Consider the following 12,914-nt stretch of genomic DNA (forward strand, 5'->3'; position numbering starts at 1 on the left):
GTACAACGAAGGCTTTTACAGACAAAAACATGGCTGTGCCATGGGCTCCCCCGTGTCACCTATTGTAGCCAACCTTTACATGGAGGAAGTGGAAAGGAAGGCTCTTGGCTCTTTCAAAGGAAGAGTACCCAGCCACTGGTACAGATATGTGGACGACACCTGGGTCAAAATCAAGACACAAGAAGTGGAATCCTTCACTGCGCACATCAACGCTGTGGATAAAAACATCAAGTTCACCAGGGAAGACACAAAGGACAACTGTTTGCCTTTCCTGGACTGCGCTGTGCACATTGAAGAGAACGGCAAACTCAACATCGAAGTTTACCAGAAGCCCACACACACGGACCAGTACCTCCTCTTTGACTCCCATCACCCTCTGGAACACAAACTTGGAGTAATCAGGACCCTACACCACCGGGCAGAACATGTTCCCTCTAAGCCTGAAGGAAAAAAGAAGGAACACACACATGTAAAGGAAGCACTCAAAACGTGCGGCTATCCTAAATGGGCGTTCTTAAAGTGAGCAAAGAGGCACAGAAAAGAAGACCAGACACCAGCGAGGGAGGATAAGAAGGACAGACGCAACAACATTGTCATCCCCTATGTAGCCGGCGTATCAGAGAAACTCAGGAGAGTTTTCTCCAAGCATGACATCCCAGTGTATTTCAGACCCAGCAACACGCTCAGACAGAAACTGGTTCACCCGAAAGACAAAACGCCAAAACAGAGACTTAACAATGTGGTGTATGCTGTACAGTGCAGCGAGGAATGCTCAGACCTCTACATTGGAGAGACCAAACAGCCACTTCACAAGCGCATGGCACAACACAGAAGAGCCACCTCCACAGGACAAGACTCAGCAGTCCATCTGCATCTTAAGGATAAAGGACACTCTTTCGAGGATGCCAATGTTCACATTTTGGACAGAGAGGACAGATGGTTTGAAAGAGGAGTGAAAGAAGCCATCTATGTCCACTGTGAGCGACCATCTTTGAACAGAGGCGGTGGTTTACGACACCAACTCTCTGCCATCTATAATCCAGTTTTGAGATCCCTTCCCAGACGCCTTAACGCCCACTCACATCCTGGGCCATCTGATCTCAGGAATTCGCATGATAAGGTGGGGCCAGGTTTCACAATGAACTCACCCGAAACTCTGGCTGATTGGGACCCACACCCAGTTTCACACCTTGGCTCAGGCGATTAGAGGATCATCAGGGGGTCCTTTTGTCCCTCTGTGGGGGGTCACTCCCACTAGGTTTATATCTGGGACTCTCCACCATTTGACCTTAGAACTGAAGAAGCTTCTCGGATGAGAGGTGAAACGTCTTCAAGTAACTTAAAGAAGTCCAGACGCTTTTCTTTGCAAGCTCCTTTGACTACGATGACCTGGATGACTGAGAACCTTCACAGACATTTTACCCAACATCGAAAATCAGGACGAGTGGTCGGGCAAAGCTGGTGATCAACCCAGGCTTTGTCAGTCTACCTTGATAAAGGTAGATTGGAAGGAGGTAGAGCGGGTAATATACTAATCAGAAGGCTGGTAGTTTGCATCTCCAAAGACAGTGCTTGTGTGAACGAGGCAAGTTATATAGAGTGCTCAGTAAGAGTAGAAAAGCTCTATGTAAGGACTTGTAAAGACAAAAGTGTGTCACTGGCAGCATTGAACCAATAACAAATATGAAGTGAACTGGGAACAAAGTGACCAATCCTACACAGGGATATGAAAAGGTTAAGAACATGATACAGAATCAAATCAAAGTGGGGGGGGGGGGAGCTGCCATATTAATAACATTGAACCTGTTTAAAGGCTGGAAGGACAGTTGGCAGAAATGCTGACTGTAGAAAGTAAAAGGCTTATCGTTATCACAGCTCTATCATTAAGATACACGAGAATCTGAAAAATTATAAGCATGTACCTGTTTTAGGATCATGTATTAACTCTTATAGAACAATAAAAAAGTGGAGTGACTTATTTTGCAGCTGACAAGGAAAAAAATTGGGAGTAAAGAAGCGGCTAAGGTTCTATATTTTTAATAAAACAAAAACTTCCGGCCCTCCTACTCCCCGTGCACAGAGGTCCAGATGATCTTATAATGCGTTTGTAACACTGCAGTCGTGGTGATTCCACACCCTTTGATCTCTAATCGGGTATATAACCTCATTAACTGCCGGTTAGGGCTGCGCCAAATGTTACTATAGTGATATGTCCCATTAAAAAGATCCACCTTGGATTTGGCTGGAGAAGCCAAAATCCTGCTTTGTAGTACTGGACTTTGGAACAAAATGAAAAGGAAAACAATAACAACAAGACTTAACAAGAACAGATAAAAAGTAACTCCAATAAGATAACTCAGTAATACTAATGTAAGGCTCAGGTAACACAAAAGATAAATATGGAAATTTGGATGCAGTTTACGAATGAGAATTGGCGCTGCCAGTTTTCTGTTATGACATGGCGTATTGAGCTGCTAATACTACACAGGCTGTGTTTTATTCAGGGTTTCCTCTGTATAGTTGTCATATGTATTCTTCGGAGATCCTTTGAGATTTTTTATCTTAACACTGACTCACATACTGCTATAGTGGCCTAAGGAAGAGACCATTTGTTCAGATGCCGTCTTTACCAACTCTGGACCTCCATAAAACAGGAGATGGAGTAAGCACATTTATTTACACTTATTTTCATATTGATATTAATATTATGTCTTTGGAATATAGCTTTTTTTCCATATATATGTGTCTATATATGAAACTAAATGTCAATTGTTTGCAGCCCCAGTGTGATGTGCTCGACTCCCCGGGCCAGCTGAGCAGTATTAAGGAAGAGGTGCGGTTTGCAGCCTGTGATCTTGTGTGTGAGTGGGCTCAAAAGGTGCTCAAACGCCAGTTTGATGCTGTGGAGGACCTGGCTCGCTTCCTAATCGACAGCCATTACATCAGCAACAAGTCTTTGGCAGCTCTCACCATAATGACCGGCACAGCAGCAGGTAGGACACTTGACAACTTGATGTTCCCAGAGTGCAGAACATAAAGGTCAAGAGTGACTTCTGGTGGCAGCTCGCTGTTAACGCACCTATGGCTTTATCCGTCTATTGAAGTTCTGTCTCTACACCAGATTAATGTTGTTCTTGGACTCTTATGCTCTGGAACATCAAGCAGTCTAACTTGCGAACCTTGCAATAAATCTTTACAGCGATTATAATCTTCAGTTTTACTTTAAAATAAATTAGAGAACTTTTTGTTCAACTGTGTGATCATTTCAGAAAAAAACATGTTTGTGTTTGTTAAATACTCAATTTACAGTAAAACTACTTAAAATAGGTTTTCTTTATAAACCAGAAGCAGTATATAAAACTCATGGGCGATCATTTTTGCCCTGAAGCTTGCATACCAGTGACAAGCTCAAGAAGACAGATTCAGAGGTGTCTCGGGATTTCAGGCTTCCCACTTCAAATGGAGCGTAGCACAATATGCATTTTCCACAGAAGTGTGCAAAGATCTAAGCTGTTCAATATATAATATATTACTTAAACATGTAATTTTGATGAAGAGCATTTTGTGATTGAATCAATGCAAAGAAAAAGAACAAAATAATAATGTCTCTGAATTGTCACATCATTTTAACATAAACTGAACAGCTACCTTCGGCTGCTCCTTTATTCACTAGGGCTCACTTCAGCAGGTAGTTCTGCATTTTTATTTTGGTAGATCAGCTTTTCACTTGTTAGGCTTATTAAACCACTACACAATATATTTGTATACCTCATAAACTGGAAGGTTCAGTGTTGAGATTTAAGTAAAAATAATTGTTTAACAAAGAACCAACAAGAAGCTCCCAGACACTGAAATGTACAGTGAGGATGCAAAGGAAACATGTGGGATATAAGCATGATATAAGCAACTGAGCCAAGAGAACAGCAGGAATCTCTACTGCTGTTCTCTTGCTGTAATGTGCGATGGTTGAAATAAAGGCCCATCATCTCCTGTTAATTTACCCTGAGATTGCACAGTTCTTTGATTCTGTGATTTAATCCCATGTACAAAGGCAGGTGGAGAGGCAGACTGCCAGGTTTTAAGAATAAGTTTCTTGGCAACCCTTCCTAGATGCAGAGCAATGTGGATGTCAGGTGGGAGCTCAAGGGGGACTTTTCTTTTGTTAGTCCTTGTTTTTCATTTTAATGAGCTATTGACTTTTTTGTGTGATGATATCAGGGTTGCACAGGAAAGGGACCCAAATGCACACTGCTAAGTCAAACCTGAGAAACGTAAAACAACCTTTTATTAAGGCAAAACACAAAGTACACATACGGAAAAGTTAAATAAGTGAATAAATCCAAACAGAAATACAGTAAACACATAAGCAAGTATGACTCAACAAAGAATTAAGGCAACCTTTTCAGGTTTTAAATAGACACGTGAAGTAATCAGGGGGCTGGGAAACGCCAGGGTAACAAGACATAGCTGAAGCTAATTAAGACAAAGGAAGTAAAAGTGATGGGAAAGCACAAATGAAACAGGAAGCTACTAAAAGGGGAATCACAAAACAAAGACAAAGCCTTAACAAGATGCAAGAACACACTACAAAGACCAAACTAAAGTAAAAATACGAGGAATCCGATTTATAATAACCTAAACCCAAAAGAAAACCAGAATACGAAACTAAAGAACAAAAGACTAGAAACAGAGTTAGTCAGATGGATAATAATGAAAATAATGATGATGATAATAATAATAATAGAATGCAGGAGTGAATGTGAGTGCGAATGGTTGTCTGTCCCTGTGTGTTGGCCCTGCGACAGACTGGCAGCCTGTCCAGGGTGTACCCCGCCTCTCGCCCTATGACAGCTGGGATAGGCTCCAGCGCCCTGAAAAGGATAAGCGGAAGCGAATGGATGAATGGAATAATAATAATAATAATAATGCATTTTATTTATAGGTTCCTTTAAAGACCCTCAAGGTCACCTTACAATATTACAAAAAATAAGTAAATAAATAAAAACACAAGGTAAACATGGAAAAAACAAGCATGAAAGTATAAAAGCTAAACAAGGTAAAAATCATGATGCAATTTTGAATAGAGTTTTGAATAGTTCGGAGTGAGTGAAGGACAAAGGCGGTTATTGAAAGATGAAAACAGGAAGACCGAGTGATATTATTTATGTGTTGTGAAGGAAAGAGTGCTGTCGAGTATGACATCAAGACTCTTAACCTGAGGGGAAGGTGTGACAACAGAGTTATCAATGGATAATGAAAGACATCTGGTTTAAAGTTTTGATTTGGTGCCTATTAAAATAAATTCAGTTTTAGTGCCATTAAGTTTAAGAAAGTTGTGAGCAAACCAGACCTTGATTTCACTTAAACAATCAGAAATAGATATGGGTGGGAGAGTAGCTGTGGATTTGGAGAGCTGTAGTAGAGCTGAGTGTAATCTGCACAGCAGTGAAATTGGATGTTATATTTCTTGAAAATAAGAAAAAAACGGAAACAAGAAAATATGAACATTTCACTTGCACTGACAGAAACTTAAATACAAAATACAACAACTAAAAGCTGTGAATCCAAATGCTCAACACAGAGTGACTAACAACCTGATACACAATACAGAAACCCACAAATACTAAGGAGTAAGAGAAATAGGTGCATCTACTAAAAGTCTCAGATGAGTTTGAATCTCAGTGATCTTGAACTCAAAGTCAAGGTCAGGGGTCAACTTTCCTGAAAATCACCTTGGATTTTCAAAATTATACCATTGGTACATCCACTAGGAGGCTGGGGTAGCGCTGGTGGCTGCCAGGTTTTAATAATAAGGAATTCCCTTTTGAAACCAGTAGAATTACATCTGAATATATCAGGGAACATGCTGCAAAACACTCTGCTACCTCAAATGTAATTGTTTTTGCAATAACTGAAGATGTACAGTACTAAGTTCCCCTGCATAGTGTTATATATTCTTTTTGTAGGAGCATTTGATGTATACTGAATACAAATTTCTTTTGATTTTCTTCAGAGGTGAAAGGTTCACAGACCGTCTCAGCCTTCGCCCCGGCTGCAGACGCTCACTCCTTCCAGCCTCATGTGACCATGCTGTCCTCTCCGTCTGTCGACGCAAAGCAGCAGCTCCAGAGGAAGATCCAGAGAAAGCAACAGGAACAAAAGCTGACATCTCCTCTACCCGGAGAGGGACAGATTAGGAAGGCAGACGACGGTGTGTCTTGTGGTAGTCCCACCCCTCCGTCGCCTCAACCAACTATAGGCATCGTGGTTGCTGCCGTGCCAAGCCCGATCACGGTGAGAGAGAGAGCTGGATCACACCATCATGTGTCATTTCTTTCCCCACTGAAGGAAAGATTAACTGCACGTCATGAATGTTTAGAACACAATGAACCCACATTAGATAAAAAATATACCCTTTTCTAATCTATTAATTAGCTACAACACGTTGCTGCAGTTACTGTTGATTTACATTCTTATAGATCACTGAATTTTCTTTTCATCAATATAATAGTCAAACTTTCATTTATCTGAGGTCACATCACATTTCTGATCTTATTATTTTGTGTAGTCTGAAGAAAAGATAAGCCAGAAATGATAGTCCACAGAATTCATCAGTAGATATTCCAACACATTTTTGTATCCCTTTTAATGTCACCAAGGCTGCTTTATATATTTAATGCAATATAAAATCAAACACTTGGGATTAAATAGTTGTTTTTTACCAATAAACAAAATATCTACAACATAACTGCATGGATAGCTGTAATTCCAGCTGTTTCTTAAGTGGACTGAAGTGGCAATGTAAAACAAAATAACCATAGTTAAAATCAAAAAGGTGTCAAAACTATCAAAAACAGTAACACCAAGGAGAAAAGTAATAAGGCACAAGGTGAACTCGTCAGGCAATGACAGGGGAGAAGACAACAAACATGCGAGGTAAAAACACAGTAAAAATATCCGTTGAAATAAAGCCTGAAGTAAAAAGAGACGAAGGATATATTCATACAGACGTGCAGGGAGTCCGAAAAGGAATCATTAAAAAAAATGGTACCATAAAGCCCCCTCTATCTCTCTCTGTCAAAGACAGGATCTAAACTTTGATTTCATGATTCCTTTTTTTTCCCCCTGCAGGTTCAGAGGAGTAGGCCGCTGATGTCCCCGAGTCCAGTGGGAACAGTGGAGAGCAAAGTACTGCCCATTAACATCCAGATGGTGACCCAGCCAGTTCAGGGAGTGAAGCAGAGCCCCAAACACCCCCAAAATATTCTGTCCAATCCAGCGGGGGAGCGCGCAGCTCGGCAGCGCTACGCTCAAATCCTCCCTAAACCTTCAGCCACCACTGCCATCGCTTTGCGCTCACCCTCCACCATGATCATCGCTAACAGCCCCATTAAGACTGTTGTAACGCCATGTCATGTCAGCCCAGTCAGTCTGGTCAAAATGGCAGCCATATCGCTCGCACCCAACAGCAGTGAAACTGCCACATCCTTCACAAACGTGCTGCGGCCGGCATCTGCAGACATCAACTTTAAAGCTACAGAAGACGCCAGCTCCAGTCAGAGTGCGAGGAGTTCCTCAACGGTCCCCATTTTGGCCCCGGTGGCCAGGCAAGGGCAGACTTCTAACACTCCAAGCATCGATGTTGAAATGGAAGTTGAAGCTATACATGAAAGCAGCCAAATGCAAAATTTGGGCAGTCAAGTTTTGCCACAAGTGGCAATGACCAATAGAGTCAAAGGGGCTGTACAGAGGGCCGCCAGTGTGCCCATACCGCAAACTAGAGGCTTCTTGGGTCTCGAGGAAACGTCCAGCAATAAATGCAGCAGAGAGTCCTCCTCAAGCACTAATACTGTGGCCACAGGCGACAGCGGCAATAATAGCGCTAAAAATACAAGCACTTTGCACTTAAATCCCTCCACTCAGAATACCAGCACCGTGTCTCTACTGAACACCAGCAGAACATCTTCATGTGGGGAAAACAACCAAACAAAGCAAGGCTTCTTGTCCACTAAGAGCCTCAGAAAACGTTCAGGGCTCAGTCCAGACCTTTCACCAATCAAAAGGGTTTTTATACCCCAGCAGCCAGTAGAGGGTGCTGCTGGTTCAGGGTATGGTATCAGAAACATGACGGGTAATGTATCCAGGCCAGGCGCTCCAGCTAGATCTGAAAGTGCACCAGCCACCAGGGAAGTAGAAGTGAAAATGACCACTCAAGTCCACGCACTTGGCACTTCTCCTTCTTTCAGAGCGAGTGGCTTTTACTCTGTTGCCAAAACACATAGTTCATTGCAGAGGAAAAACATTTCTGCCGTTATGGAAACTGGCACTTCAGTCAGTCACGCATTAATACAGCAACATCAGGGGCACGCAGCAGTTGACGCACATGCTGTGCCCGATAATCCCAGTTTTCCAAAGCATTCAGGTGTGGCTTCAAACTCAAGCCTGGAAGGAGTCCGGCAGCAGCCCTGCTCTCAGTCCAGTCCTGCTACTGAAACCTTAGAGTTTTTGAATCACGCTTCATCATCCGGTCAACTGCCCATGCAGACAGACATGACAGATTACTTTTGCTTTGATGATGATGTGACTCAGGACAGCATAGTGGAGGAGTTGGTGCAGATGGAGGAGCAGATGAAACTTAATAACCTGCAGCAGTTTGGAGATTCTGTCACGCTGCAGGGCCAGCAGGTTGCGATGCCAAACAACATGACGTCCGCTAATAAGAACATGGCTTTCTATCATGCTGCGAACAACAACAGTAACCCAATTCAAACGCCGACACCTACACCCATGTCGGAAATGATGGGAGGAGCCCAGGGACTGACAGGAGAAAGCCCCTGCTCCCACATCGCCTCCACGACCCCGGTGGACAGCTCGCTCGGAAGCAGTCGCCACACCCCGGTTGGGACGCCACACTCCAACTGCAGCAGCAATGTTCCTCCCAGTCCAGTAGAGTGCAGAAACCCGTTCGCGTTCACACCTATTAACTCCAGCATCACTGGTTTCCATGACGGCAGCACCATCTCCAGCAGCCCCGTGAAACCGATGCAGAGACCGATGGCCACCCATCCAGACAAGACCAGGCTGGAGTGGATGAATAACAGTTACAATAGCAGCGGCGGGACCACCAGCAGATCCAACAGCGGAATGGAAATCCTGCCCGGCTATCACAGCCTGATAGACGACCATTTTCAAAAACCTCACGCCTTCGCCGTTCCTCACGCGCGGCACCACGACAGCCATTTCGGCCGCTTGACTCCCATCTCGCCCGTGCAGCAGCAGGTAGCGAGCATGGCCAAACAGGAGGGTTTTGCGGTGCCTGCCCCTCTGGATAATAAAACTGCCAACACATCTGCTGCAAATTTTAGGTGTCGCAGCGTGAGTCCCGCTGTACATCAGAGGAACTTCAGCGGCACAGGAGCTGGAACCAACCTTTCCAATGCCTCCCGATCGGTAGTGTCTCCCTTTAATTCTCCTGTGACGGCTGAGGTGTTGAACATCTTCGCAAACAGGCAGACAAACCTCGGCGTGAACAGCATGGCCCAGAGGAGCCGCTCTGTGCCGCTCAACATCATGATGCAAAGCGAGGCCCCGCCCACACCGGGCCAGCAGTGCAGCACCAAAAGCATCGCCAGCGTCCTCCTGAGCAAGCTAGACGGAGATCACGAGAATAGTGTGCGGGGTGTGGGAATCAATAATTTACTTCCCACCTACACCGCTCGTATGAACCTGACCCAGATCCTCGAATCCAACTCCAGCCTCTCCTGCACTGACAGCCTGATGACCTCCGACTCCAGCAGTACCTGCAACCTGCAGAGGCCCAATTACCTCATGGAAAACTCTATCGGTGAACAAATGATTCTCTCGGCAGGTCAAGGCCAAATACAAGCAGCCGGTGGAGAGCAGCATCAGCAGCAGTCCATCATGTCAGCTTTGAACTCACAGCAGCAGCAACACCAGCAGTTAGACTTCAGCACCTCTCAAGACCTCCTCGCTGCTGGCAATCAGCTCATGGAACAGGTGTCAGAGCTAACAGCAGCCGGGGCCGATTTCCCCGGTGAAATCAGAATGACATCGGAGCTTCCCAGTAGCATCAGTGACCTTAACGCATTGGACACAAACCTGCTGTTCGACCCCAGCCAGCAGCAAGGCCAGTATCGGCACGCCGCCCCAGAGGAGCTGGTGGACGATTCGCTGTTTCAGCAAATCACCAGCGAAGCGGCTCATTCAGGTGGTCTCGACTGGTTGGAGAGCAAAGATCACCCAACTGTTGGGCTGATGGGCTGAGAGCAGAGCTTTTTATAGTAATGTTGAACATGTTAATCTGCGGTTGATGTTTGTTTTATTTATTTTCAGGCATTTATAATGCAACACTGGATACAATGAGGTCTGTCCAGATTAAGTGCCAGGCTAAAAACTGAGCTAATGCTGCAACACTCACTGAAAATGCTGGTCATTTCCCTTTAATGAGAGAATATTGCCTCACTTTGTTTGATCAAGAGAATTGTCAACAAGAAAACACACACAGAAAAAAGCTAGTTTTCAAACAGCTAATTTTATTGAACAGTCAGATCAATAACAGAGCCGTGGATCAGTGTGAATAAACCTTATGCAACGCTACTTATTTCTGTCACCGTGTATGAACTGCAGGCTAAATTAGGTGCAAAAAAACTAATGATATTTAATCCTAAACTAACAATATGTGTTTGTTGTGTAGCTTTACTTAAAGAAAAAAAGCGCTTAAAAGGTTTTGAATTTAACATTAAGATATGTGACGTGTACACACATACATTAAATTATTATGTATTCACAAATACACAGAATCAAATTCATCCATGTAAATCCATATAATGTACTCATAATCTTAATATATAAATATACCAATATAAATATATGTATCTCTTCCCAAACACAGCACTGGCCTTTACTGACTCATTTTGGTGAAATATATAAATGGTATTCGGTAAAACTTTGAACTGTAAAATTCAGCAATATAAGTCTATACTGTCTAAAGTTTCTAAAGTTTATTTTAAATAGACTTTGAGTCTCTGTTAATCAGCTGATGAGTGTGAAGAGCGACGTTAACCTCTCTTCAAACCCCTTCATGTAGATTAAATAATAATACAAATATTATTAGTCCTCTTTTAAGTTGCATTTAAAATAGGTCTTGTATACAGTCATGTGAATAACTAAGTTCACCCTTGTTATCATAGGTGAGCACCTTTAAAAAAGCAGCAGTTTTGGTAGTTTGGTGGTCTGGTGCGTTCAGGTGTGAGCTAACACAATGACACAATCTTTCCAAATGTTAACGTCCCAACAAGGCCCGACTGTAGAAATGCCTCAGCTCTACAGGCTTGAGCTAGTATGTTAAAGGTTAAATTTCATGAAAATAGAATTACAAGACAAATATGGCACGAAGGAATCCCAAGAGAATATCTCTTCCCTCTGAAACAAACATGGCAGCAAGGTTTGCTTTAGGTTTGCCAAGCAGCATCTGAACAAACCACAGATGACACCAAAGTGGAGACAAAACCAAACAGGTCAAGAGTCAAGCTTGGCCTAAATTAGGTTATGTACTGTAGGAGATAAATCACCCCAAACACAACAAAATGAAATGTATCATTAGAATGGCTGAAAGTGAAAAAGAATGAAGGTGTTGCAATATCAAAGTCCAGACCTCAGCCTGCTTTGGGGGGACCTTAAGAGAGCTGTGCATGAATGCAATGCTGTAAAGAAGAGTGGGCCAAAATCTCTCCACGGTAATGTGAGAGCTGAGGAAGTCATACAGAAAACTATTACTTCTATGTCATTGCTGCTAAAAGTTGTTCTTCAAGCTACTGAATCACAGGGTGCACTTAGTTTTTCTCAGGACTGTAATTGTGATTATAAAGATGTTCAAATCTTAATCAATCTCTTTAAAGCGTATGCAAAATTTACATGCAATAAAAGAAAACAGACAAAAACATCAAATATTAAACCAGCTGTTCTCAAACCGGCATGGCCCCGCCACCAAAATAATTCTCACCTTCAAATTTTATCGATCTTTATCAACAGCAACAACACAAAAAATGAATTAAAAAGAATTTAAATCAGCATCCACACCACTCTGCGGCAAAGAGTCTGTGTCCCACCAGGGGGCCATGCCCCATAGGTTGAGAATCACTATATTAAACCAAGAAAGATGATTTGCTGATCAGCTTTAATTATGCTATCAGTCTTTGTATGGTTACATGTAGGTGTGTCACACAGACCATTTTATGGGATCTGTGTTGCAGCCCTTTGAGCAGTGAAAGACGAGGGCTCGACCGCTTAACCCTTACAGGACATTTATGATAAAATCACTTACCTAAGAATTAAACCAAACCTCTCTGACGGGGTCTTCTTTTGCACTTGAAAAATGAACCGAGAGCTTTTTATCACTATTTAAATGTATTATTTATCGCGTGCAGATCACTAAAAAGGAAGACATGGAAAGTGAGAGGAGCCTAATGAGCATGTATATTACACTTATTCTAATGCACTGACAATCTATAATCCTTGTGCTTTATAAAGGGGGGAAAACACTGTTTGATTTGTGTGGAACAATTTTACTCTGAATCCTGAGGTTCAAATGAAAAACAGCTGCCGATCAAATGTGGAAGTCGAGCTTTACACTGACGTCGAGCATCGGGTAAAGAAGTCGTGCAGCCGCTGACTCTAAGCTGCGTCTGAGGGCTTTGGGTTTCTGAGCCTTATGTCCTTATGCCAAAGATGTAAGCTGCACCGTGGCCACGGGTGTAACATAGCCTCCAACGTGGTGGGCTCTCTGACAATAAAGTGCTTGATGACGCCTGTAACAAATGTATTCAGAGGAAAGGTGAAAATCTGTAAATGCTGAGGGTTCCTTTGTTTACTGTTGTTGATGCTTTTGTAACCCG

General features: G+C 43.0%; 1 protein-coding gene across 1 annotated transcript in view; it reads left to right on the plus strand.

Annotated features, from left to right (window-relative positions):
* LOC308397884 (DNA-binding protein RFX7-like) overlaps positions 1-12,914 on the plus strand; it is a 34,916-nt gene that overhangs the window by 21,031 nt on the left and 971 nt on the right. The window contains exons 6-9 of the mRNA XM_080884127.1: positions 2,578-2,662; positions 2,780-2,993; positions 6,014-6,294; positions 7,132-12,914. The exon at positions 7,132-12,914 is cut by the window's right edge and continues 971 nt beyond it. Of these exons, the coding sequence (XP_080740253.1) occupies positions 2,578-2,662; positions 2,780-2,993; positions 6,014-6,294; positions 7,132-10,284 (3,733 nt within the window). The 3' untranslated portion in view covers positions 10,285-12,914. The remainder of the gene's footprint in view (positions 1-2,577; positions 2,663-2,779; positions 2,994-6,013; positions 6,295-7,131) is intronic.

This window comes from Rhamphochromis sp. 'chilingali' (assembly GCF_963969265.1).
Source record: "Rhamphochromis sp. 'chilingali' genome assembly, chromosome: 6".
Taxonomy (NCBI): domain Eukaryota; kingdom Metazoa; phylum Chordata; class Actinopteri; order Cichliformes; family Cichlidae; genus Rhamphochromis; species Rhamphochromis sp. 'chilingali'.